Raw genomic sequence first — 25,139 nt, forward strand, 5'->3', positions numbered from 1 at the left:
ATGTTATTGGGGAACGTGAAAAAATGACAAATCTGGTCTTTTGGACCATCTATGAGCGCAAATAATGGCTGTCGACATGTTTACGATGTTATGTTTTCTGGATCATGCTGACCATCATGGCACCCAAACCTGAGCTGACAGTCCTTGAACACAGGGCACATCTAGTCAAACAACCATTCACACTCACATTCATACCTATGGACAATTTGGAGTCGCCAATTAACGTAGCATGTTTTTGGACATTTTGAACATGCAAACCCCACACAGAGATGCCCGAGGGTGGAATCGGTGGAATTCAGGAAAATAAAAATCAATTTTTTGTGCAGCCCTACTCACAGGGTGGGAAAGAGGTTAATAAAATGTTTCATCAGGGTATCATAATCGCTCTTCGACATGCCTAGCTGTTGATCATGCAGCCACAGCTGAGAACACTTACAAGATGTATCAAAGCAAGATGTGTTTTTTCCTGTTTAGAACACTGTTTATAGATCCCCTCTGAACATTTTCCCATCTAAGACACAAGCAGAGAAGCAAATTTGGTCGCCGCCTGCAAAAATAACCCAGCAACCACTCATTGGTTGATCAAATTACAAATGTGCCTGTTTTTTTGGGGGGGGGCTTCTGCATTCCAAAATTGTGGTCCGTCAGTGCATTCCACTCCACGGTTGATGGGATGCATCAAAGCATCTGCTTCCAATGTACTCTCAAATCCCACATTCACCCTCTCCTAGCTACCAGGTTACCTGCCATATAAGGAGCTCTTTCATAGCCAATATAACAAAAGGACAGCTGGAAGCCCCCCCCCCACCGAAAAAAAAAAAAAAACAGCCCCCATCCCTATGAGATAAGATGGCGACGCAATGCTGACATACCTCTGGTTTGGCCCGTGAGTAGATGGTCCATTTCAGATCAGAAGTCTCTGTCTTTGTGTTCATCAGCACCTCTGGGAAGGACAATTGAACTGTATTAGACATCATGTAGATCAGTACAGCCACGGTAATTGGCTCAGAAAAGCCACTGAAACAGGAGCTCAGAACATTCAGAGAGTCCTATTTAGCTACATGAGTGGAACAAAATATTACAAACACGTCTCAGTATGATGAGGAGGTACATGAATCAATAATACAATACAAGTTATTATTATACAATCACCTTTATTTATCATATGGACTGCATTTACGTACTGTCAGGGGTCAGGGAAAATTATCTGACATATTTGCAGGTTAAATAAAAGGCAAATAAAGTAAAGAAACAACAAAGTGTTTGTATTTTCGACAAGTACATTAAGATATGCCTTTATTCGTCCCTCAGTGGGGAAATTTGTAATATAATGCAATTTTGCTTTTTTTTTGCGTTTTTTTATAATGCCATTGTTTTTAGTGTCTTTGTCAGTTGCTGCCATGAATTGGACTGAGCATCACGTTTTCTTTGTGGAAACGTTTATCAAAACAAACCAATCTGTAACTGCAACACAACGAGCGTTCGGTTTGCACTTCAATCTTGGTAGACATGATCCCATACCAGCTCCAAACACCATCTTGTTATGGGTTACCAACTTCAGAGCCACCAGCCGCCAGAACTGATTTAATTTTTAAAACATAATAAAACAGAATGGCATTATATGTACTTTTACAAAATAATTGCTTTTGTTTATTTACTTTATTTGCCTTTCATTTAACCTACAGATCATTTTGCCTGACCCTGTACAATTTCTACATGTATGTTATCCTTTTTTTAATCTTAGACTTTACATGTTAAACAGATGTAAGGTTAAACATGTACAAAATAAATTCTTGTTATTATCATTATTATTTCGAACAGGATTTGTTGAGCCTCTTCCACTCAGACAAGGATAAAAGATGGCGTTTCATGAATTAATGACTTAGACAGGAAGCTCCCCACCACCCCGAAAAATCCTCATACTGTATTTGTTTTCCTGCTCCCACGTCTCCCCCCGTTTCCTGCGACACGCCACGCTAAAGCTGCCGTTGACTGCACTCTCATAGTCATAAACACACATCGTGTATATCAGGACCTAAAACCTTATGGTCACGATCTGCTCTGGCAATTGAATTGATTTTCTTCCCTCTTATCTTTCACGGGGGGACGGTTTCCAGCTCACAAACAACCGACGAGGTTGTGCCCTGATTCAGGATCTCAATAAAAGCAGAACAGCATGTGAATTATTTCGTTTGAAATGACTTCTTTTCACGGGAGGCCATTTTTTTTTCTTTTTCTTTGCAGATCTTCTTCTGTGGCTGGGATGAGGTTTTAGAGGCTGCTGCATTCCCTCCAGAAATCTCATCTCCAGGGTCTGGCAGCTTGGCTCGACCCATAAACAAAATTTAATGTAACTCTCTTGTATGCCGCCATCAAGGAAAGTGTGAAAATGGATGTAGGAGGAAATGGTGGTTTGAGCCTGCGTTTATCATCGTGGTTATTAAAATGCTTGGTTGAATCCCGCATCATTTTGCCATTTCAACTTACCTGCTTTTTGTCAATTGCATTTCTCGTGAAATTGTTTTTCTGGCAATGAGGCGGATTGGAGAAAACAGCTTGAAACTGACACAAATGTTTGAACTCATCGCACTTACACAGGAAGGAATGCCATCTCAACTGGAGCTGGAAAATCACTAACTATAGGGATCAAATAGTGACCTTAACCAGACTTCCTGCCTTTATCTACATTGTTGGTATTTATGACTCCATCGTTGTCGTTTTACAACCAAAAGTTCACTTTTGTTGAGGGAAAATGTACAGTTCTTGACCCTCTTTGTTATCTTAGCTCCTGCCGAACTGAAATAAAAATCAGCCAAAACTCTGATCTGGAGACAATGTCACTAACAGTGACTTTTCTTGTTCCTACCCCTTACTTGCCTCAACATGTTCAGTGGTCCGGGACACGCTCAGATTACATGAGTTTTAGTGAATCAGCAGTCCCTTCATTAGGAACACCTACGCATGCAACAGCATTCAGTACGAGAAAGGTATGGACCATTATACTTTAACAAATATAATAATGTTTACTTTCTCATATGTTTATTATTGTCATTGGATTTGGAAGTGGTAATATCTTCTTTAAAGCTTTTCTACTAATATGTCAAGATGGGAGGTCATTTCAAATTATTTTTATTTGGATTTTTAAATGGGCTTTTTTTTCGCTACAAAAGTGTTGAAGAGTGAACATTAATGAATTTCTTGATGTAATGACATGCAAAATTGAATTACATTTAATTACTTTTTTTAATGCAACAAAAAATCAATACAAATAAATGTCATGTAATTAATTAAATTTAATTGAATATTTATTTATACATAATTATTTATTTATGTCCACTGAATCACCATACTGGCGATGTGAGATAACCTTCCAAGGAAAGTGAAATTGTATTAATTAAAAAAGAAAAATTAAATCCAATATAAATTTAAATTTAGGGTCGCACGGTCAGGAGATCAGGAAGACACTGGGTTCGAATCTCCGCTTGGGCATCTTTGTGTAGAGTTTGCATGTTCTCCCCGTCTTCCCACATTCCAAAAACATGCTAGGTTAATTGGCGACTCCAAATTGTCCATAGGTATGAATGTGAGTGTGAATGGTTGTTTGTCTATATGTGCCCTGTGATTGGCTGGCGACCAGTCCAGGGTGTACCCTGCTTCTCGCCCAAAGACAGCTGGGATAGGCTCCAGCACCCCCCACGACCCTCGTGAGGATAAGCGGTAGAAAATGAATGAACATTACATCTTTACTTTAATTAATTAACTTAATTTAATAAATGTTTTTTTGTCAGAATGAGATTACCTTTTAGAAGTGCAATTAAAAGTAATTTCTTAGGTAAAAAAAAAAGGTTAGGAAGCATTTTCAAATTGTAGCGAGATGATACAACATTTAAAATTTTGTAAACACAAGGTTTTTTTTAAACATAATGTTAAAAAATGGTCAAACGTATATCTAATCTAAGGGTTATTTAGGTTAGTCCTTCCTAACTAACGCTTGACTCTAATTTCAACCAATTCCAAATATAAGTAGGGGGGGTGTTAGGCATTTCTGAGTCCCCCCATCTGGTGTACAGTTGCATCCATCAACTATGATCTCAGGTTATGTTCGTGATGACAACTTTACACACAGCAACATCCTCCACTTGCTCACATTGACTGAAAGAAAATATGACTGGGAATGGTCTTGGCTGCCTGCAGAGTCCAAAAAATTCCTTCCTGACTCCCATCAGTTGAAAGACGACAAGCAGCGGTGAGGCCGTCAGCGATTCCCTAGTGTTTAACACTAGCGCCGGTTGTGTTTTATTTAATTACACTGAGAACTGCAGCGCCTACACTTATTCATCTCTGTGATCATGTGTAAAGTGAGACACTTACCACACCCCAAAGATCAACACTGAGAGGCACTTTTTTTTTTTTTTTACAATAAAAACACACACAATAAAATGCACCATCCCTCCACATCGTCCTATATGCAGCTGCTTTTGCTCTGTAAGATAACATTTGAACACAAAATAAATAATATCAGGTGTCAGGTGACTGCTGATGTTTTGCTGCTCACACCCAGCGCTGCTCACATATTGCCTCCAGCTAATTCAATACATTTCTCAGCCACGCATGCACACATTCGCAGATACACACACACATAATTGTAGAGCTTGCAACCCCAACCCTACTTTCACTGTCACAAAAGCAAATTGCTTAAATCTTTTTTTTACAGCGTTCCACCTTGTGTTATTTTCTTGTCTGGGTGACTGCTCTTGAACACAGCATCTAAATACACAACCACCATCCTCACAAGGCATTTTGTTTAACATCTAGCAAGGATACTTTATAAGTTATTTGGTTGAACGCTGCAAAAACAGTAAATAATATAATACTGATATACTGATTTATTATAATTGCATCTTTGAAGGTGAATCATGTGTATTGGTGCAAATTATTCAGTCATTCTAATTAGCTTGGAAATTAATTGTAACCAAAAATACAGAAAAAAATTATTTGGAGGACGTAAGGCGGCATGGGACAAGATAGAACCTATGAAATTTTGGTATGCATACTGTTAAAGCTGCAGATACAGGAAATGTTTTCACTTTGGTTTACATTGCAAAAAGGATGTTGTTTACACAACAACTGCATTTTGAGGAGGTCAAATCGTATCCAAGTTTTCAACCCATTCGAAGAAGTAGAGTAAAAAATGTCTCCCCCCCCAGTCAGTAAGGATTGTTTTAAAAATTGTCACCTTAATGTGGAAATACAACTCTTGTTATGAAAATGCTATGTAAACGTATACAGGAGTTACTGTATGTACTGTAGCTACAAAGGTGCGCTATTTGGAACTGATCCCAATTAGCATTGTTTGGCTTGGGTGGAGTCTGCTCTCTACTGAGAGCCATGCTAGATTTTTATCTGCATGCTTTCACCCCTTGGGAAATAAAAACATGCTTCATGTCGGCTTTCACTTGAAAAACAGAAAGGCCCACCAACTTAATTAGTAGGAACTCTGACGATTAAAGAGCAGAGGGGAAAAGGACCTTCATGTGTGAAGAAGGCCCAAGTACAATATTGGCCCAGTGCGGTGGTGTCCAAAGTGCAGCTCAGGGGCCATTTTTGACCTGTTGCAAATTTTTTATTGGCCTAAAAATAAAATAAATTCATTATTAATGACATATATCATTAGATATTACAATAATGCACTGTCATCTATAATAATAGTAGGTTGAAAAACATTTGGGTCCTCACTGTCCCGGATTAGTACACAGTTGCATCAAGACAGGAACGTATCACTTAGTGAAAAAAAGTATTACACATTAAACAGAACCCTGTGACACACCAAACTATAGAAGAAGGCTTTGATAAACAGCAGACTTGGTGGGCGGGTCTGTCGATCCGATATCTTGATTGTACATCCTCTTGATAGTCAATGTTTTATTGTTCATAGTTCATACTGTAATCCCCACAGCATTTATTCATGTACATTCTGAACGGCTTATCCTGTAAAATCCATCCAAATGAAATTCTGTTTTTCGAGGTGGTATAAATAACATTTGTAGTATGTCGTAATGCAAAACAACTTCCAGATTTTAAAAGTGCTCCTGAAAAACAGAAACCGAGCACGTCATACTTAAGCATACTTAACAACTAAATTAAGACAATTAATGAATTACCGTATTTTCCTCACTGTAAGGCACACTTAAAAGTCTTTAATTATGGGTGTTCCAAAATCTGTAAAAATGTTGTTGTTCTATTTGGCTCTGCTTGAGTAGACCATGTCCTGCTGACACAGGGACGTAATACTACACTGACAGCGACAAACCAATCAGAGAACTACACGTAATACGTACAGCACGTATCTTAACGTCCACCCAGTGAAAGCCAAGTGAAGTGAATTGAAAGCTTGCTAGCATTCTAGGCGGGTTAACAAAAGACAGGGCATTCAAAGTGAAGTTGCGTCCGGCGACCACAGACTACCTAACAACGACAGACTCTGGCAATGGAACCCGACATGTTTGATGACGAGGCAAAATCGGTGGCGCTGCCGGGACGATGACCTAACGTCAACAGACTCAGACTATAATGAAATTGTTTCATCTTGATTATCAACTGCATGGCATAGAAATGTGGCTGCACGGGGACTGAGTGGTTAGTACACAGGCCACACAGCTAGGAGACCCAGGTTCGATTCCCCGCTCTGACATTTTTTGCATTTTCTTTTTTTCTCCGGGTACTCCGGTTTCCTCCCACATTCCAAAAACATGCTAGGTTAATTGGTGACTCCAAATTGTCCATAGGTATGAATGTGAGTGTGAATGGTTGTTTGTCTATATGCGACCAGTCTAGGGATGACATAGAAATGTTCAAAGATCAGAGGATGACAATTTTGGGTCTTCTTCTTTCAAGTGCACACCTGCCACACGTACATATGTTGACTGGAGAGGGTGAAAAAGAAGCACCCCCCCCCCCGCCTCAACCCAAGCTAAGGCATAGTAATCACTGTTTATCACAGCTCTATCATTAAGCTTTATGAGACAGGATGCGTGAGTGTTTTTTGTAAGATGGTGAGCGTATTCTATTATGTGCATGCACGGCCTTGCCTCTCGCTCAAGTAGACTCCGAATGAAGTCCCGTTAGAGGAAGCTGACGTTTCCCCTACATTCTTTCAGCAACGCCGGCGGTGGCCACCCACTCTCCGGAAAATTACCCCCCTCCTCGATAGTTACAGAAAACTGTAGAAACAATAAAGCGTCGTCATCTGGCCACATTTAACCACATAAACAAACATTTGTACAGTAATTACAGTGCAATTGTCCATATTAGACGCCGATTAGAGAGTGAACACTCAGCTTGATTGGTCTACAAAAATGAGAACGCTATTAATAAATGTAAGAAACAAAATATGCTGGCGGGTAAAGGAATGATGATGGATGTGTAATGTAACACAAAGCATCAAACCACGTCGGGATAACACAAAGGAAAGGAGAAGGTGTTATGTTTTCTACAACAATAGAGGGTGTTGCATACAGTTTTCTTTTGAAATGTAAAACCTGATCCTGTATTTTTTTGGTTGTTTTTTTTAAACAAAGAGTGGGTGCTTCAATCAATATGACACCCCCAATTTGTCTCCGTCTGTCTGCGGGCTTCAGGTCAGCAACATTTGCAGTTCTTTCCATTTTTTTACTGCCTTTCCCAGTTGCTATTTGCCACTTTTGGAGTGGCTTGGGAAGCTAAGAGGGAAATTATAGACCGGTTCCGCTACAATTAGAGCTCATTTAATTCAAGCTAAGGAATCTCCTTCATCCTCATGCACCTTCAGGAAGAAAAAAATAGAAAGATAAGGACGAGCGACAACGTCAAGGACCAATTAATGGACTTTGGTACTTTGTGCATAGTTTGTTAGCTCTTTATTGATGATTGTTTAGCACCGTTCTAAGGGGGTGGGGGGGGGGGGTGAAGCAATTTTCTTTATGAGATATTGTACTCCTGGCATCACTTGATTTTAATGTTCATTTTGAAGCCTCCTATTAGACAAGTCAATACACTGAATGGAAATAAAATATGTGCTTTATGTGCCTTTCTCATAATGGCTTTGCACAACACAAATTCATTATATTATATTTCTATTTATCTACGTATTTTGAACAAATGATCAGTAATTGCTGAGACATGAAGGAGGGGTAGGATTAAATAAGATCTGCTTCTTCCTTCTCCTATTCAGACATGTTGAACTGTGTAAACATTCCTCAGTTCCAAAAACAAATATACCATTGCCATAATAAAAACCCTTGTACTCTTACAACAATAAACCCATACCTGCATTAGACAATAGCCATGTAATAATAAGTAATAGTAACAATTTGATTCTATTAACTTGACTTTATTGTTGCAACTTTACCACTTTTTCTCTCTGTGAATTTTACAATTCTTTTCAGTGTTGCCCTAACAAGCCTTTGCATGTTTGCAATATTCAAGATTTTTTGGTTTGGATTGATACTCAACTGGTGGAGGCATCTAGCACATGTTTTATGTTTGTCAAATGTTACATGTGGTGCCTTAGGCACTTTCAAAATGAATCGGTTGACGAAGAGGCAAATTATCAACGGTGCTGAACCATTATCTTAGCATACGTGTAAATGTAATGGACAGCTGGACTGTACCGGTTGGAAAAACAGAAATGATATTTCCTTCAAAATAATACAATATCTGGACTGTTGGTTAAATTGGAGGCTTTATTATTGTTGGACGGACCTCGGTTGGCTGTTTCCACCTCATTTACTCTCATGACAAACAGGCATACTTGTATTTTTAGAGCCCTTGTTAGGAAAGCAAATATGCATCTTTCCAAAAGGCTGTCCAGTTGTGTGAACCCAAAGCCATTTATATTAATTCCTTCTGCCTGCTAGCATAACAGTCGTGGAAATTAATGGCTCTCTTTGTAGCATTAGTTTGAGCGTCTGGGATTAATTACCGCAGTTTTGTCAGTTGAGAATTTCGATAATTGCTGAGGATTATCATACTTGTATGACATTCCTCCTGGTTGTGGTGATCCATCCATCAGTCCAACACTTGTCCTCACCATGGCCGCCTATCCTTATCGCCAATCACAGGTAACGGTGATATAAAAAAGCAGCACTCATTGAAAAATAATCTTGGAAAAACGTTCTACATCAAGGAGTTCAGCTTGTGAAAATTTGGTACTATTGATCTTCTTCAGAGACATGAGATGTGCCTTGTGTTTTCTGAATGAGTTTAAAATAGTGTCACTCTTTCTCAGACACCTAAAAATAAAATCTGGTTTATAGTTATGTTGCGCTACAACAGTGTCATTGTTTTGCACTATTGCTGTTTGTACTCTGTATGTAAATTATGTTTGTTGTTAAAATTCCCAGGCTTTGCTCGGAGTCCAAAAAACTCCTATCAATATAAGTGTTTCCAAGACACACTCGGATGCATGCAAGGCAAGACCCGTGTTTGTGTTCGTTATGGCAGAGTTGTGTCTAGTCAGATTAAACCCCAGCTTCCTGTAATTCCTGTCCCTTTCCTGTGTCCGGGTCTGAAGGGGGCCGCTCACCGACATGCAAACTATTCACATTTAGCGAGCCAGACACTGTTTAACTTCCCCACACTGAATAACAAAAGCCTCCTGTGGCCCGGCGTGGATGTGCTCAGTTACTTTTGAGTATGTGTGATCTCACGAAATGGTTGGAGAGACGAGCAAGTTGGAGATGAAAGAAAGGTGTTAATGTTCGACGCTTCCCCTCCTCCTTCTTTTTTTTTTGTCTGTTGGGATGCATATCAATAAGAGCGAGGGCTGCTCTCTGTCCCAGGACAGGATGTGACCTACTTTCAGAGTATTCTCCACACTGGACTAAAACCAAAGATGCAACCAGAGAGGATCCACACTGCTGTCAATCAGAGGCACAGGAGATTAAAGTGCACTTCTTGGAAACATGGCCTCTGAATGTTTTGGCTGAGAGCCACACATTTATCACAGTGGACAAACATATTACTTTAATAGGCGGTTTCGCACCACAGGAACTCACCAGGTGGCAGGAACATTGACAGGAAAATCCCCCTAATTGTCCGTTTCTAGCTTTCTGATTTCATTGTAGCACAAAACAATCAGTTGATAACAAGTGTTTTAATGAATTTATGAAAAAAGGTAAAGGTTTATCTGTTTTGGACATGGTCCTTCAACAAGTTACACAAAATAACATCACATATAAAACTATTATAGTTGATAGTTTGTTGACGTTTTGTGTATAACATGTTGCAATCATTTTGTTGAATGAAAATATTCAACAATGTGTAATAAAAATAATTCAATATTATGAAATATGCCTGATTGATTAAAATGTTTATTCACGATTAATGGCATTTTGTCAATAGTTAACTCAAAATTAATCACATTTAATCTCAGATGGAAAAAAAGTTTATAATATTTAGGGATGTAAATGTATTTGTGATACGCAACTATAACAGAACATTTTATGTAAAGGGCTATCAAATGTGGAAATATCAAAAAATAATATACCGCTACAAATCCCACAGATTTTGCACGTTTAATGTGAGTGGCGGTTTGTCCCATTTTTTTTTACTGCACTTGAACACACCTAAATCTGGCCCACGTTTGGTTACATTGGGGAATGCATAAAGGTAATATTTGATTACCTTATTAAGTGCACACCTCTCTGAAAAGTAAAGTCCAGGCTAGTACTGGAGTATGGTGGTTTCAAAAAATAATATGGAGCTACAACTCCCCCAGTTTTTGCATGATTAATACTTGTCCAAAAAATAGTGATCTTAAAAGGAAATTTCTGTTAATGCCCTCCCCCACACAAATATATATTAAAGGTCATTGCTTATATGATACTGTCATTGTTTTGGCACCCTTGGGCTATGATTACACTACAACAACCTATATAAAATCATTTTTAAACGTTTGACAAATAGTCCTCCGTCCAGCCGTACATCAGATGACAACACTGTCAAAACAAGCCCTGTTCACACGGCCCTGCAACCTGTTATAAAACTCATGGATGCATGAGTCTAGTCTGCATCAATCAGCATCAAAGACTGCTGTGCAAAATTCCAATATCTACCCCAGGGCTGGTATATGTTTAAACCCCCCAAAAGTCCCTGGTAGACGACCTTAAGGGGCCACAATATGCACAATGGCGCAGGCCTGCAGCCGAAAACCCCCAATGATCCTTTCTTCTTATTCAGAGGTGAGTGTCCCCCAAATTAGAGCCACGTCAGCCTTTGCACGGGTCAGCTTTTTAAGTGGTAAAAGGTTGAGTATTCTTCTTTTTGCAGTACAACCCTGAAATTGTTTCCATTTCTGGCTGTTTTTCCAACATAACTTTGTTCTCACCGCCAAAGCGGCAGTCTTTTATTTTTTGGCAATAAATGAAATATTTCGGAGTGTGATAACACGAGAAAGATCTTGTCGCAAAAACAAATATTCTCTGCAATTTCAGCGGAATGAATTGCAATTTGTCAGGAAAAACAGTTATATGATTCAAAGTTCAAATGGGTACGTCCATCAGGGTGGTATAAAAGTAGCGACCCCGGCGTGAAAGGCAAGGTGAACAGAAGGTAAAGAGGATATGAGACATCAACTTGGTTCTGCGCCATTTACATCACCGCCCAGAAGTAATGAGTTCTGACCCTCGGTGTCAAAAGCTGTACAGCTCTTGTGCGTCTTGGGCTCAAACAGACTCTTCCTTTGTATAAACAACATTCGCACACAGCTCTCCGGCCAAAAATATTCCCAAAGAGACGATTGTGTGCAGGGAAAAATGAACGTGAACTACAGTAGTCTAGGACAGTTGGAAAACAGATGACGGTGTTAGCATGTGATGTGGCATCTGTACAGTGGAAGTTACAGGCTTTCTTGTTTAATTACAAATAAGATACAAGAACAAAACCAAAGTCTTAAATTTGACTCCACTTTTCTGGTATGTATGCTCGCCATTTGGAACACGCTCCTCTGTCGACACATTTGAGGTTTTAATGTGATGCACTCTCCCTCTTATGATTGATGCGATTGCCTCCCTCCACAGCACATTTCAGCATCTCCGTAATATTGATCTGCCGCTAAGTGAGTTCACCTCCCTCGTCTTCCAATTATGGGCAGCACTCTCTCAAGTGCTCTTCAAAAATAAACTGGCCATGTGAAAAACTGAAGAGCTTCTTGAGAGCACTGTTGCCGCTCCCGAGTGGCTGCCTGATACATAATCCTAAGCGAGGAGGAATGAATTAGAGAAGAAATGTTGAAAGAAAAACTTTTTTCCAAGTCATGGTATAGCAATGCAATTTCCACTAGCTTTACAACTTCAGGGGTATATCATCCAATGCCGATATCGTATGATGAATTAACAAATTATGCTTCTTTCACCATGATGCCGCTGAAACACTGCAAAATACAACAAATGCTGCAATATGCAATATAAGTTATAAAAAGTGCCACATTTATTTGGAAATTTTGTGTCAACAAAAGCCATTAAAAATAAAAATCAGTAATCAATAAAAGTAGACATTAGACTTTATAAATTCCCAAATAAGAATACAATTAAATCATGCTGAGGATACAATTTGGAAAGCTGCACATTTCTATGTGGCACAAACATCCGCATAAGAACAAAGTACACCGCAAAGCATGAAACTCTGGTGTAATACAATCCGTGAAATTATAAACTGGACTCACTCAGCACATCATGCAGAAATTCAGCATGAACCAAACATATTAGATCAGAAGTATTAAATAAAGTCACATAACCAGTGCTTTCACGGTAAATTGCATATTTACGATTCAATGCCAAATTCTAGACCACAGAAAAAATGAATATAAAGACAGACATGAACAGATAGCTCATTTTTATGCCAATATCGTCCGACTGTTGCATCACAATCGCATTTCACGGTGTATCAAGACTAATGCAATCTAATTATGGTGTTCATATGCATTTTAAAAAGCAGGTTTCAACCAAATTCATACACCAAGTTGTTTTTTTTAAGTGCATGTAAATGTACTGACTGACCCAACAGCACAACAGACTGCATAGCGATCGCTTCTGGACAGAATCACCACATTTGATAAGTCCAAAAAATTAAGTTTTATGTAATTAATGCAACGTAACCATGTAGAGACAGAAAGGACAATACTCCTTTTTCCACTGCAGAGGAAGTTGGTCCTGGTACAGATTTAGTTCAGAGCTGGATTGGAACAGGATCTACATCAGATTAATTTTCCAGTGTCCTGGGGAGCCGTGTCATTGCGTCACATGGGTCACGCCTCCAATCAGGAAATGACATGGGAGATCAGCGTGAGTCAGACGGTTTATTTTGTCAAACGTCCGCATGAAAAACAAATTTTATTTTGAAGATTGCTCATTGGAATTTGACAAACTACGAGGCAATCAATAATTTCAAATATACTTATGGCTATTATGTTGTGTAATATAAGACTATGGTATTTGTTTGTGATTGTTACCATAAAGCAGTGGCCAAACACAGCTCTGTCACAGAGATGAAACACTTCCTGCTCTCCAAAATAAAATACAATATGTGATTGTATGCTTGTAATAACCATAAAAACATCATCTCAATGTAATAGGTGTGTGGGTGAAATGAACAAACAAAGATGGTGACTTATGTGTTTATAGCTACAGTGTGTATGCAATCCTTCATAGAAATGTGCAAACAAATTTAAATTTTAATAATCCTCCATTGACGGACGTTGTGGTCGGAGGTACAAAATATTTTCAGACATTTGCATAATAGGACGGTAAAATTCCAGCACCTGCTGAATAATTGAAGATCTCATATTTACCAAAAATGAGTGAATGAAGTTGAAACAGAGGTTAGAAAGTAGATCAGGAATTATTCCCTATTATATATATATATATTTCGATTTTTTTTTATATTCTCCAACCTTTCACTCGCAATCTCAACAACTCCCCAGCATGTTTTTTCAAATTACTGGACTCCACATCAATTTTGACCGCTCCCTAAATCCAAAATCCTCCTCACTGCTGCACGGGAGGAAAAAAAAGAGCAAACCGAAAATGTGGGTCACTTGTATTGATTAATGCAGCCAAGAACATTTTTATTCATAATGTAAATGGTCACACTGCAGGAAGCCCGGAGCTGAACTGATGAAATACTACCCAAAATATCACTGCATATGATTTATGAGCCCCCCCCCAAAAAAACAACATGCAGTTGCTGAAAGAACGGATGCCCGCTGGTATCTGATGACATCATTTTCAAGACTTTGATGTAACAGTATATATATATATATTTTTTTGTGTGTGTGCTACAGAGTTTATGAAAGCGCATTATTAAAAATGATGAGGCAACTTTGCATGCTGCAGGATTAGTTTTGCTGCAAAAACAAGTCAAAATTTTACTTCCAACACATTCTTCTTGCACTCGCTGCAAGATGACTTGTTATTAAAATTAATACACGAGTGGCGCATCGTTTCAGTTCAAAATATGAAAAAGGGGTGTGAGTAATTGATTAATTGTTTCATTTTAAAATATACTGTAAATATCCTTATTTCAGCCTCTCAGATGTGACAATTGTTTTAATTTTAAATTTAGTCATTCAAGACAGACCAGGGTTCAATTCCACCCTCGGCCATCTCTGTGTGGAGTTTGCATGTTCTCCCCGTGCATGCGTGGGTTTTCTCCGGGTACTCCGGTTTCCTCCCACATTCCAAAAACATGCTAGGTTAATTGTCGACTCCAAATTGTATGAGGTATGAATGTGAGTGTGAATGGTTGTTGGTCTATATGTGCCCTGTGATTGGCTGGCGACCAGTCCAGTGTGTACCCCGCCTCACGCCCAAAGACAGCTGGGATAGGCTCCAGCACCCCCGTGACCCTCGTGAGGATAATGCTACGTTCACACCGACGCCGAATGTCGCGCTTTGAATCGGCGACGAATTCGGCGACGAAAAAAATGAATGAATGAATGAAAGAAGACCTATTATTGATGTGTTTCAGGCAAAACACACACATCACGCAGACATTTCGCCTCACATCGGTTCATAATCAAAGACAAGGTAGAACAGCTCCAATATGACCCGGATAGGCCAGCTCTATACATGACCAGTCCTATCTAGTCAGCTCTACATTACAGCGATTTTATCGACTCAAACCAGAGATGTGGAGCTGATAGGACAGCTCTAGCCTATCTAGTCAGACTAGCTTTAGTCAGATTTACACTAGAGGTATCCTAACAAGTTCAGACTAGAGCTGTCCTACCTAGTCTTTCAGCATGAACTGATGAAGCCAAATTAGAGGAGAGGTAAAACATCTATACAGAAAAGAGCCATCCTATCTAGTCAGACCAGCGCTGGCATCTTCATCTGATTAGCTCTATACTAGAGCTGTCCTACCAAGTCTTTGAGCATGAACTCACCCTATTTCTTACAGGAAAAATAGTTTTCCATTTCGGGACGCATTGTGGAAAAAAGTGTGTTCAGCTTTAGGTTCCATTGAACTTAAAGCTTTAGGTTCCATTGAACTTAAAGCTGCTGTAGACCTTGGGAGCTTTCACACATCATCAAGCTAAGCTCCAGTGAAGCTGCTATCATCTTCATTAATGCAGCCAGGCAGCAGATTGTCTGTGCCATCCCAACAAAGGCACCATGGGAAAGAGCAGGTTATGCGCTTTCTTTAACTTGGAGAAGCATTTTCATCCTCTTGTCCTCTGCCCAAAAAGAGGCCCGGAGGGAGGTCAAGGGTCAGTGACCCCCCGCGGTTCAGACAATTTGAAGTCATGCAGCGATAAAATCTGGGATGATCTTCCTAAACAGCGGTAGATTCACACCGCTGTGTTGGTGTGCTGGATGGTTCTAATAATCTGTGCTGACCATTTGTCAGTCCCCTACAACAAACTACCGCGAAAAAGAAATATGTGACCTATGCTAAGTCACTGCTGGGAAGCATCCATATCTGCTGATGTACTTAAGGATTTTCTTATCAAAGGTTTTTACTAACGCAGACTGCAAAATGTATTTTTGGGAGGTGAAGAAATACCACAGTGACTAATCTGCTGTAGGAGGTGGGCAGCCAACAGACTCCCTACCAACCAAAAAATGTCTTTTACTCCAACACATCCTGATTATACTGACATGCTGAGGAATGAACTCTTTTCATCGGTCTGTGCATTGCTCCAACCAGCTTGCGAGGTTGTGGATAAAGATAGGCTCATCTTTGCATGTGAAGCCATCAAATTCAGTACAAAGACCATTATTTTCCTTCTGCAGTCTGCCAAAATGTGAGGGAAAACAGTCATTTGCTACATTTTTTTTTTGAAATGCAAAAGCGTGACTGGGTCCAATCTTGTGGGGTATTATTAATAATACACTCACTGGTCACTGCATTTGGTGGACCTGCAATCAACGAGAGTTAATGCAGGGGACACCACAAATCCAGAGCCCAAATTAAAACTGAATCTCACTAGATTCTGCAGGTGAAGCTAACATTGGGGAACATAAAATGTGCAGGAACCTGTTGTGTGTAGCACTCCCTAAAAAGAGTCAGCCAGCTGCCAAAAATGGCGTATGAATGCCTCCTAAAGCAAACAGCCCGACTCGGTTTTAAAGCTCGACTCCCTGCTTAAGCTCTTAACTGCGTGCAGCTGTAGGAGGGCAGCCCGCTCACAGGAATGTCTCTGTTGCGTTGCATAAAGCAGAACCCACACGGCGCCGGATCATGAAAGCAGGCCCCTGCGAGATATACCAAGCTGCAAAGGGTGCATAGGCTCCCCGTGTTCTATTTGGACTCCCAAAAAAAAAAAAAAAAATGTGCGCATGCGACACAAGATGTAGGTCAGGGAGGAAAATATCCCAGGCTCAAACTGGAGCAAGGTGACGGCATCAAAGAGCGGGCATCTTACATCATGGTTGCTGCTGATGCATCCTTGTGAAATGAGGAGGCAAAAAAGTGGCTTTCCATTACAATCTTGAACACATTCGAGGTAAATGAGAAAGACAAATGAGAGATAATTAACAGACCTCTAATTAAAAGCCTTTTTAATCACTTTGCTATAATCACAAACTCTTACATTACCAATATCCTGCCCCAGGTGTGTATGATTACAAAATGCAAATAGGCATAATGCAACATTTGCTCGTTATGCCAACATGGACCTGCACTCTAACATCAGTCTTCCATCACAGAGAGGCCCCGTCCCTCTGAAAAAGTGCCATTCTCCTTGGTGCTTATAGGCTGATAGGCTGTGGCCTCATTCCCACTCCGTTGCAGCTCGTTCCCATTGTGTCCCACTAGAGTGTGGGTGGAGGACAGACGGGCTCTCCAAAGTGAATGTCTGACGTGGATGTATGGGCTGTGGTGGGGGACTCGGGGGGTGGGGGGGGTGGTTTGTGCGCATCCTCTCGACTGTCATCCACCTGCATTTTCAGACTGGAATATGCATCCCCGCAATGAGGGTACTTGTGGCACTCGGATGCCTGTTTAACTCTTGAGGAGGCTAATCACAGGATTGAGGTGCTGAGGATGACGGGCTAGCAGCTTTCAGAGAGAGAGAAAGAGAGAGAGAGCGAGAGAGAGGAAGGGAGGGGGTTGCTTTAAATGCAAATCCCTTTCTTATAAAAATCGGTTCCGTTTAAAAGGATTTCTGGGAAAGGATCCACATTTCCGCGGCATGGGGGAGAGAGTCAGCAAGAGGAAAAACAGCATAGCAGCAGTCAGGCATCAAGGATGACAAGAGGATGTGTAGAAAGATGAGCGAAAGAAAAGGCTGTGTGTGTATGTGTTGAAAGACGGGATTGTGCCTCACGTGAGGCCTCGTCGATACAAAGCCTTTCAGAGATGAATGATTTGGAACCCGATGGGGATTTATGTTTAGGGCAAGAGTGTGGAATTCTTTGTGATGGTCATGCCTTGGAAGAGGTGAAAGAATAAATACAAGATATATATGTTTTCATTAAGACAGATAATCTATCGTTCTTCAAAAATAACACCACATCTCACATTAAGTCCTCCTTTTTACACGCACAGGTATGGATGTATAGCGAAACTCTTTGTTGACGTAAATAGCATAACCGGACTAAAAACCAACATAGCTAAATAAATACAGACTCAGCCACCTGCAACAAGTGCTTGAAAGTGATATTTGGCAATGCAACGTCCCCACACAGAATCTGACGCTCATGTTAAAGTTAATTGCAGACCTGAGCACGCCACCAGCAGTGCTAAATTCCGACACTGGAAAATCGCATGCCTTTCCCCTGTTGCTCTCGTATTAACGTATTAGCTTTTTTGTGGATGGTATTCGATATTAGTTCATTTATTACATAGTTGTCATTTTTTAACTCCCATGTCTCAAAAAAAAATTAATGTTTTCCATTTATTAACTTCTGGCACCATTTCCAAAGTACTGATTTAGCACTGGTATTGAAAACGATAACGATACCCAACCCTACCTACCTACCTACCTACGGGTGGCTGTAATTATCCGTAATACCTCAGAAAACACCATTTATGTGGTAGACATCTTTACTGCAACCCACACACTGAGGTTTACAGTGTGAAAAAATGTGCTTCTGTATGCAGCATGAAGGATTACAAAGCCAAAGCTGATGGACATTTCAACCTCGACCTTGAAAATAATTATCGGGAAAAAGCAAACCTTATTGAAGGGATAGTGTAACTGTACAGTTTTTTTTATTTGTAGAGATTATTCATTATTACTAAAATGTGTTTGTGTTCTAATAGATGCCTAAAACTCCCTGCCGTTAAATGAATGCTTTATGATCCAGTGTCTATGATTTATCTGACCAATATCAACAATAATCAAACAGCACAGAGCATGGGGGCAAACCAAAGCTATAAAGTTTGCAATAGGCGGGTCGGGGCCTCCTTTTTTGTCCATTAGCCATCAGCTAAAAGAGTGCTGTCAACATTTTTAGTCTACCACAATGGGGGTGGCCCCCACTAAACAAACTAGACCGCCAGTTGCATTCTCCTTTGGCAGCAGCAAACTATAAAGACGTTGCTATACTGCAGCTTCAAGGTTAGTTTATGGGAAGGATAAAGAGGACAAGAATGAATGAAAGGAAAATGCGTTGAAACGTCAGGAGACGTTCCAGCAGGGGGTGTCCATACTTTTACTTACTGAAAAATGAATAATAATAAATAATTTTAAAAATTGTATCTGATCTTTGTGATATGGGTGAAAATGGAAAAAGTTTTTTATCCCCATACATGCTCTTTTAAAATTCCCAATAAGTCAACTTCTTCTTCTTAAATAATATTGGTACATTTAATTTTCATAATGTTAAAACTATTCACATTTCCCTTTTTCTATATTAGAATTTTATTATTATAATTTTCCAAGAAGAACAACTATATTTTGTTTTGTTTGTTATTCATAATTAGATTTTTTTAAGAGAAACTGATTTTTTCTTTAATATTTAAACAATAAACTTGTAAAATTACATAATTTTTCATCATATTATTCTGACTTTATTCTACTGAAATTGTGACATTTTTCTCGTAATATTTATTATTATTACATATTTTATTATAGGAGTTGTTTTTTTCTCATTTCTGTTTTTGCTAACGCTGATTACTACACAACAAAAAGAGATAATCAAAATCATCAAAAATGGCCAGTAAGGAGAGGGACGGCTTTTGAAAAATGTCTGGTACTGAATGAGTTAATAATAACATTTTATGCCACCAAAATGATGTTATTTTTCCTCATAATATGACTGTTATTCTTGTAAAATTTGCCCTTTTCGTGTTAGATTACAACTTTTTTTCTCTTAATATTTTAACTTTATTCTTGTAAAATTAATGCTGATTTTTTGTTCTTGATAAATTCATCCATTTTGTATACCGCTTATCCTCACTAATGTCACAGGTATGCTGGAGCCTATCCCAGCTGTCTTCGTGCAGGAGGCGGGGTACACCCTGGACTGGTCGGCAGCCAATCACAGGGCACATATAGACAAACAACCATTCACACTCACATTCATACCTATGGACAATTTGGAGTCAATTAACCTATTAACCAATTAACCTATCATGCATTTGTTAAATTCTTTTTTAAAAATGTTCCACTTTGGACACCCCTCCACTACAGTGTACCACTACTCTACCAACAAGAGGTAGATGATTCAGTCATTCAAGTTTTGGAAAATATTCTTTCACCATTATATTATAATCCCATGAAACAGAGTACTGGGCCACATGGAAGTACTTGTTAAAATGACAGAGAAGTGGGAAGCGAGGCGTTTACAAACGTGCACATCCACACAGCCACATCACAGTGTTTGAGAAGAAAGATGCCCCTCAAAGGGCCTATTAGGTCTGTTTACAGCTTTGTGGTGTTGTTACAAAAATGTGGCGATGAGCAAAAGCCGCCTTTTTCTTTCTTGGTTTTTAACGCCACCACAGCAGCTCAGTAATATAAAGCAAACACTCCTATAATTTAATCTCTTACCATAGCATGTTGTATTATATGGATTCAAAGCATCTGCCTTTGTCAACTCGTAGCCTTGCTTTCTACTTGTTTCTTTATATACAGAAAGTCATTTCTCCATGTGGGGGGGAGGGGGGACTAAACAGCTTTTTTTGTAACCACTTGGTTACTTGAATCCCAACCCTCAAAGCTTGTTATACATTTCCAGCCAAAGTAATTATCCGATCAAGAGGTCTGGGTTTTAATCTTCACAGGGACAGAAGGACGAGAGATCCGGCCAGCCAGCGAACGATCAAATAAGTCATTTACGGTCTTGCTAAAGAAAAAGAAGAAGAGACTTGGCAGCTGTGAGCGACATCTGCCTTCAGTGCAGAACACCATATAGGGGAACCTGCACATTTGAACGCCTCATAGGCCATACAATTGAGATGATGACGATAACCATAGATCCATAAATGAAACAAAAGATTTACTAAACCGCTGTCCTGGCTGCTCATCATTCATTGTTCATTTGGAAAGACTCTCCAGGGTATATGCCACCTCTCACTCAAAGACAGCTGGGATAGGCTTCAGCATAGCGGTACAGAAAATGAATGGATGGATGGAAGCAAAACAGTCATTATTATAGTGTGTTATGTTAGTTTTTAGTTATTAAGCTTAGCATAAATAACTTTGCGCAGGTTTACAACATTTTTTTATAAAGTCAGAGGTCAATCAGCTGAACAGACCGCATTCAACTTTTCAAGTTTTACTGTAGTCTAAAATGTTCCGATAGAGGAGATCTTTATTGAGAACAAAGGAAACGCACTCCTTGTTCAGACACGGCCAACAAAGACGGTCATTAGCAATTACTTTCAATAGTAGAAATAAAAATACTTCCTCTACTTCAACAACAGCAAAACTTCCCCGGTCATCAAGACTTTTATCACGTAGATTCCAACTAGTTTAATGTTTGAATGCACACAACAAAAGCATGGCTGACGTCATCTAAGCTACAGCATTGTGCTTCTATAGGAGAATAGGACCCTTAGCCCCTCCTTCTGAGAAAGCTGACAGATTGGAGTTCCTGCCACAGAATAAGTGAAGCCAAGCATGGTCAGCATGTTCCTGTTGACAACCAGCACTGACTGATACCATGATGTCTGGGATAACTTACATTTTGTTTAAAAAAAAAAAAAAAAGAGATGAGCAGCAGATGGAATTATTTGGGGCCACACAAGCATCAACAGCTGGAACACAATGTGATCATTATTGCTCTTTCTTTTTAGTCAATGCAACTTAATGCCGTCAGGGCGTCTATCAGATATCACAAAGACCCCAAATGATTAAGGAAGAAACAGTAGCTGTCAGCAGTTGTGTGTAATGTGTGTACTGTAAATATCATTAACCCGAAAAGCAAAACAGGAGAATCAACACTCAACACCCTGGCAGCAGTACAGCATTACCAGCATACTGTTCATAACAAACTCTGTGGTTAAAAAACTAATCCATAATTTATTTTCTACTGCTTATCCTTACAAGGGTCACGGGGGTGCTGGAGGCTATCCCAGGCTGTCTTCGGGGTACACCCTGGACTGGTCGCCAGCCAATCATAGGGCACATATAGACAAACAACCATTCACACTCACATTCATACCTATGGACAATTTGGAGTCGCCAATTAACCTAGCATGTTTTTGGAATGTGGGAGGAAACCGGAGTACCCGGAGCATGCACGGGAAGAACATGCAAACTCCACACAGAGCTTCCACAGAGGGTGGAATCAAACTGGGGTCTCCTAGCTGTGTGGCCTGCGTCCTAACCACTCGACCATCCATAATCCATAATAAAAAATAAAAAAAAGAAATATAATCAAACTGTGCACGACAAGCCAGGACAGTGCTTCTATACATGAACTTCATACTGAGTTATTAAGAGGGAGCAAAGGCATCAACATGTGCCTTCAACTACAATATAGTTTCATCTCGATCCAAAACATGGATCTAAAAGAACAGATCATCAGAGTTTCATAGCAGGATCAGCTGGATCAGATCTGGATTAAACAACAGACACGTTTTTTCCATGCAGAGATTGTCTATGTATGTAATTGGAGCATCTTTAGAAGAAAACACCCGCGCTGCAGTGTGACTGGACTAGCTATACCCTGGTGCTGTAATGGTACACGTCATGTCGTGCAGACGGGCCAGTTCAATTCACGACCATTGGAGATCTCCCAAAGTCGGATAAATAATAAAAAAAACAAGCCAAATCAAATATGCAATTGACTCCCTGTGGTGACTCCTGATAGGAAAAGCCAAAAGATTTTGTTTAAAAAACAATCTGGACATTTTATTAAATGTGCATGTAATGAGAATATCCATGGAAGAAAACTAAACTGCAACTAAATATGGATCAATCCAGATAAAACCAATTTTGTTCACGCTAATCAGCACAGATTTTGATAACACGTGTATACTTTTATAGGAGCATCTTTGGAAGAAAATGGCAAAGTAAAATGTGAATGGCTACCAAATAAGCAATCTGGATCAGATCTGGATTAAACCATTCAGACGTTTTACAAATAAAAATAAAGCATTTTTAGATGAAAACACTTGGGTGTTAATGCCTGTGTTAAATTCAAGTTAATTCAGCAATGCAATTGTTATCATATTATAATTCTGGATCCAATTTGGAATAAACAACTGAAGTTTTGTCTATTCTAAGCAGCAAAGACGTTCATAACATGTACAGGTACCGAGTATCTTTGGAAGAAAACACCTCTGTCAAATGTGAATTGTTGCCATAAAAGCAATCTGGATCAGATCTGCATTAAAGTATTCACATGTATAGTACATTATAAACAGAAAATATTTCTAAATATGCATATGTGTGCAACGGGAACATGTTTGGAGGAAAAAACTACCCATCATATGAGGTTTATCAACAACCATGGACCGGAAGTTAAATATAAACATGCAAACCCACACCGGTTTGAAGACAGTCTAGTGTCTGCAATAAAGTGTACAAATCATATGAACATTTTCAAAGAGACATTTCATTATATGGCTCAAACAAAGTATCTATGGTTACGGTCATAAAATGTAGATTAACTTGTGTTTGCAACAGCCGCTTTTCAGAATTCCATGTGCTTTGGTAACCATGCGCTTCCTTCTGAATGGGGTCTATTACAAATTGGAACCCAGCAACCACCCCATGGAAAATACAAATAACAGTACTTAGGAGTTAAAGCAACGAAACTCACCTTCCTCTGCAGAAGCCTGGAGAGCCCAGACCAGGAAGATGCATCCCAACAGGCCAATGATCCTGTATGTCAGCTCCATAGTGATGGGGAATGGTGCACAACGCACTTGTGTGCTCTGCTTAGCCTCGGATGAACAATCAATTGGCACCGGCGTCTCGGGTGTGATCTCACTGACCGTAGACCAGTCTGCATTTAAAGTGGACTACAGAGAGCCAAAACACTGACAATGGATGAGTGTTTGTTGGTCTAAATAGTAAATGACAGACTTGTAATGACAAAAAAAAGGAGTCCAAGTTGACAAAGTCCTGATTGAAAGCAGAAGTCATTAGCCCTCCGTCATGGTGTCAACTTGTTGTCTGATAGGAAACCCACTCGTCCTTTCGGGTCGCAGTCCAAGCCTACACCTCACGTCCTCATAATGAGTCCTTCACAACGCTTCATAATAGTAAAAGACCTCAATGGGTGACAACGTGCTTTCTTTACACCCTCAAACGCACCACATGAGTTGGCTGGCAGAAAAGCCACACCAAAAAATGGATACAGACAGGTCTGAGCTGGAGAAAATGAACTAAAAATGTCTGTCTCGTTGTCTTAAAAAGTTAAAAGGACAGAAGAGTTGATAAAAGTTGTCTCTCCGGCAGCCGCTCGCACTGTACGTCCGCTGCCAACCGAAGACTGTGAGCTTCATCCCTGCTGCAGCCAGCCAAGAGACCAGACGCGACACAGGCAAGCTCCGCCCACTCCCGTTTCCATAACAGCGGGTCTTGAAAGCTCGCGATAACAGAGATGACTTCAGAGCGCTACCTTCAAAATAAAAGGGCAACCAGACTAGCAATGTTATTTTATTATAGTTTACATAATTTTAGGTTATATAAAACAATTTCGTTTTTTTTAAATGTGTGTTCTTCTACGAGGGACATTTACATCACATCACAATGACACAGGCACTAAAGATCATTAAAATATTTATCACGGCTGCAGTAACTAAGTCCACATTGTGGACATCCATCATTTAAAAGACCACTGAATGTGATTTATGCGTATGTGTAGTGTAAATCCATTATTTATTAACCATGAAAGCAGCACACTATATGGAGAAAATGTTTATCGGTCACATGAGACGGCTTGAAACCCGAAACTAGCTTTTCACACATGTTCGTCTGGGTGAGGTCATTACCTGACACTTTGTTCTAAGATCTACTATTCTTAAGTGAAACATCTTAATTGCACCTTTTGCATCTTTTTCAATTCAAGGCGTGCCTACTGCCTAATCTCAGTTCTTGTCTTTTGTTTATTCCCACAATAGCACATCTGGTGCAACGTGGAACGGTTTCTGTTTTATTTTGAAGTGAATATGTGACATTTCCGTTTTTATGGTTCGTTTCTGTTGCTTGACTCTCATCCCTTTTGCAAAGAGCATGCTGTTAAATTGTGCTGGATGGA

General features: G+C 39.7%; 1 protein-coding gene across 3 annotated transcripts in view; it reads right to left on the minus strand.

Annotated features, from left to right (window-relative positions):
• Positions 1-24,398, minus strand: part of ephb4a (eph receptor B4a) — a 43,149-nt gene extending 18,751 nt beyond the window's left edge. For all 3 annotated transcript variants that reach the window (XM_058086889.1, XM_058086890.1, XM_058086888.1), the window contains exons 1-2: positions 23,697-24,398; positions 873-943 (exon numbers count right to left, since the gene is read on the minus strand). In XM_058086889.1, the coding sequence (XP_057942872.1) occupies positions 873-943; positions 23,697-23,775 (150 nt within the window). In that variant the 5' untranslated portion in view covers positions 23,776-24,398. The remainder of the gene's footprint in view (positions 1-872; positions 944-23,696) is intronic.
• Between the last annotated feature and the right edge of the window lie 741 nt (positions 24,399-25,139).

Source organism: Doryrhamphus excisus, chromosome 11 (assembly GCF_030265055.1).
Source record: "Doryrhamphus excisus isolate RoL2022-K1 chromosome 11, RoL_Dexc_1.0, whole genome shotgun sequence".
Classification (NCBI taxonomy): Eukaryota; Metazoa; Chordata; class Actinopteri; order Syngnathiformes; family Syngnathidae; genus Doryrhamphus; species Doryrhamphus excisus.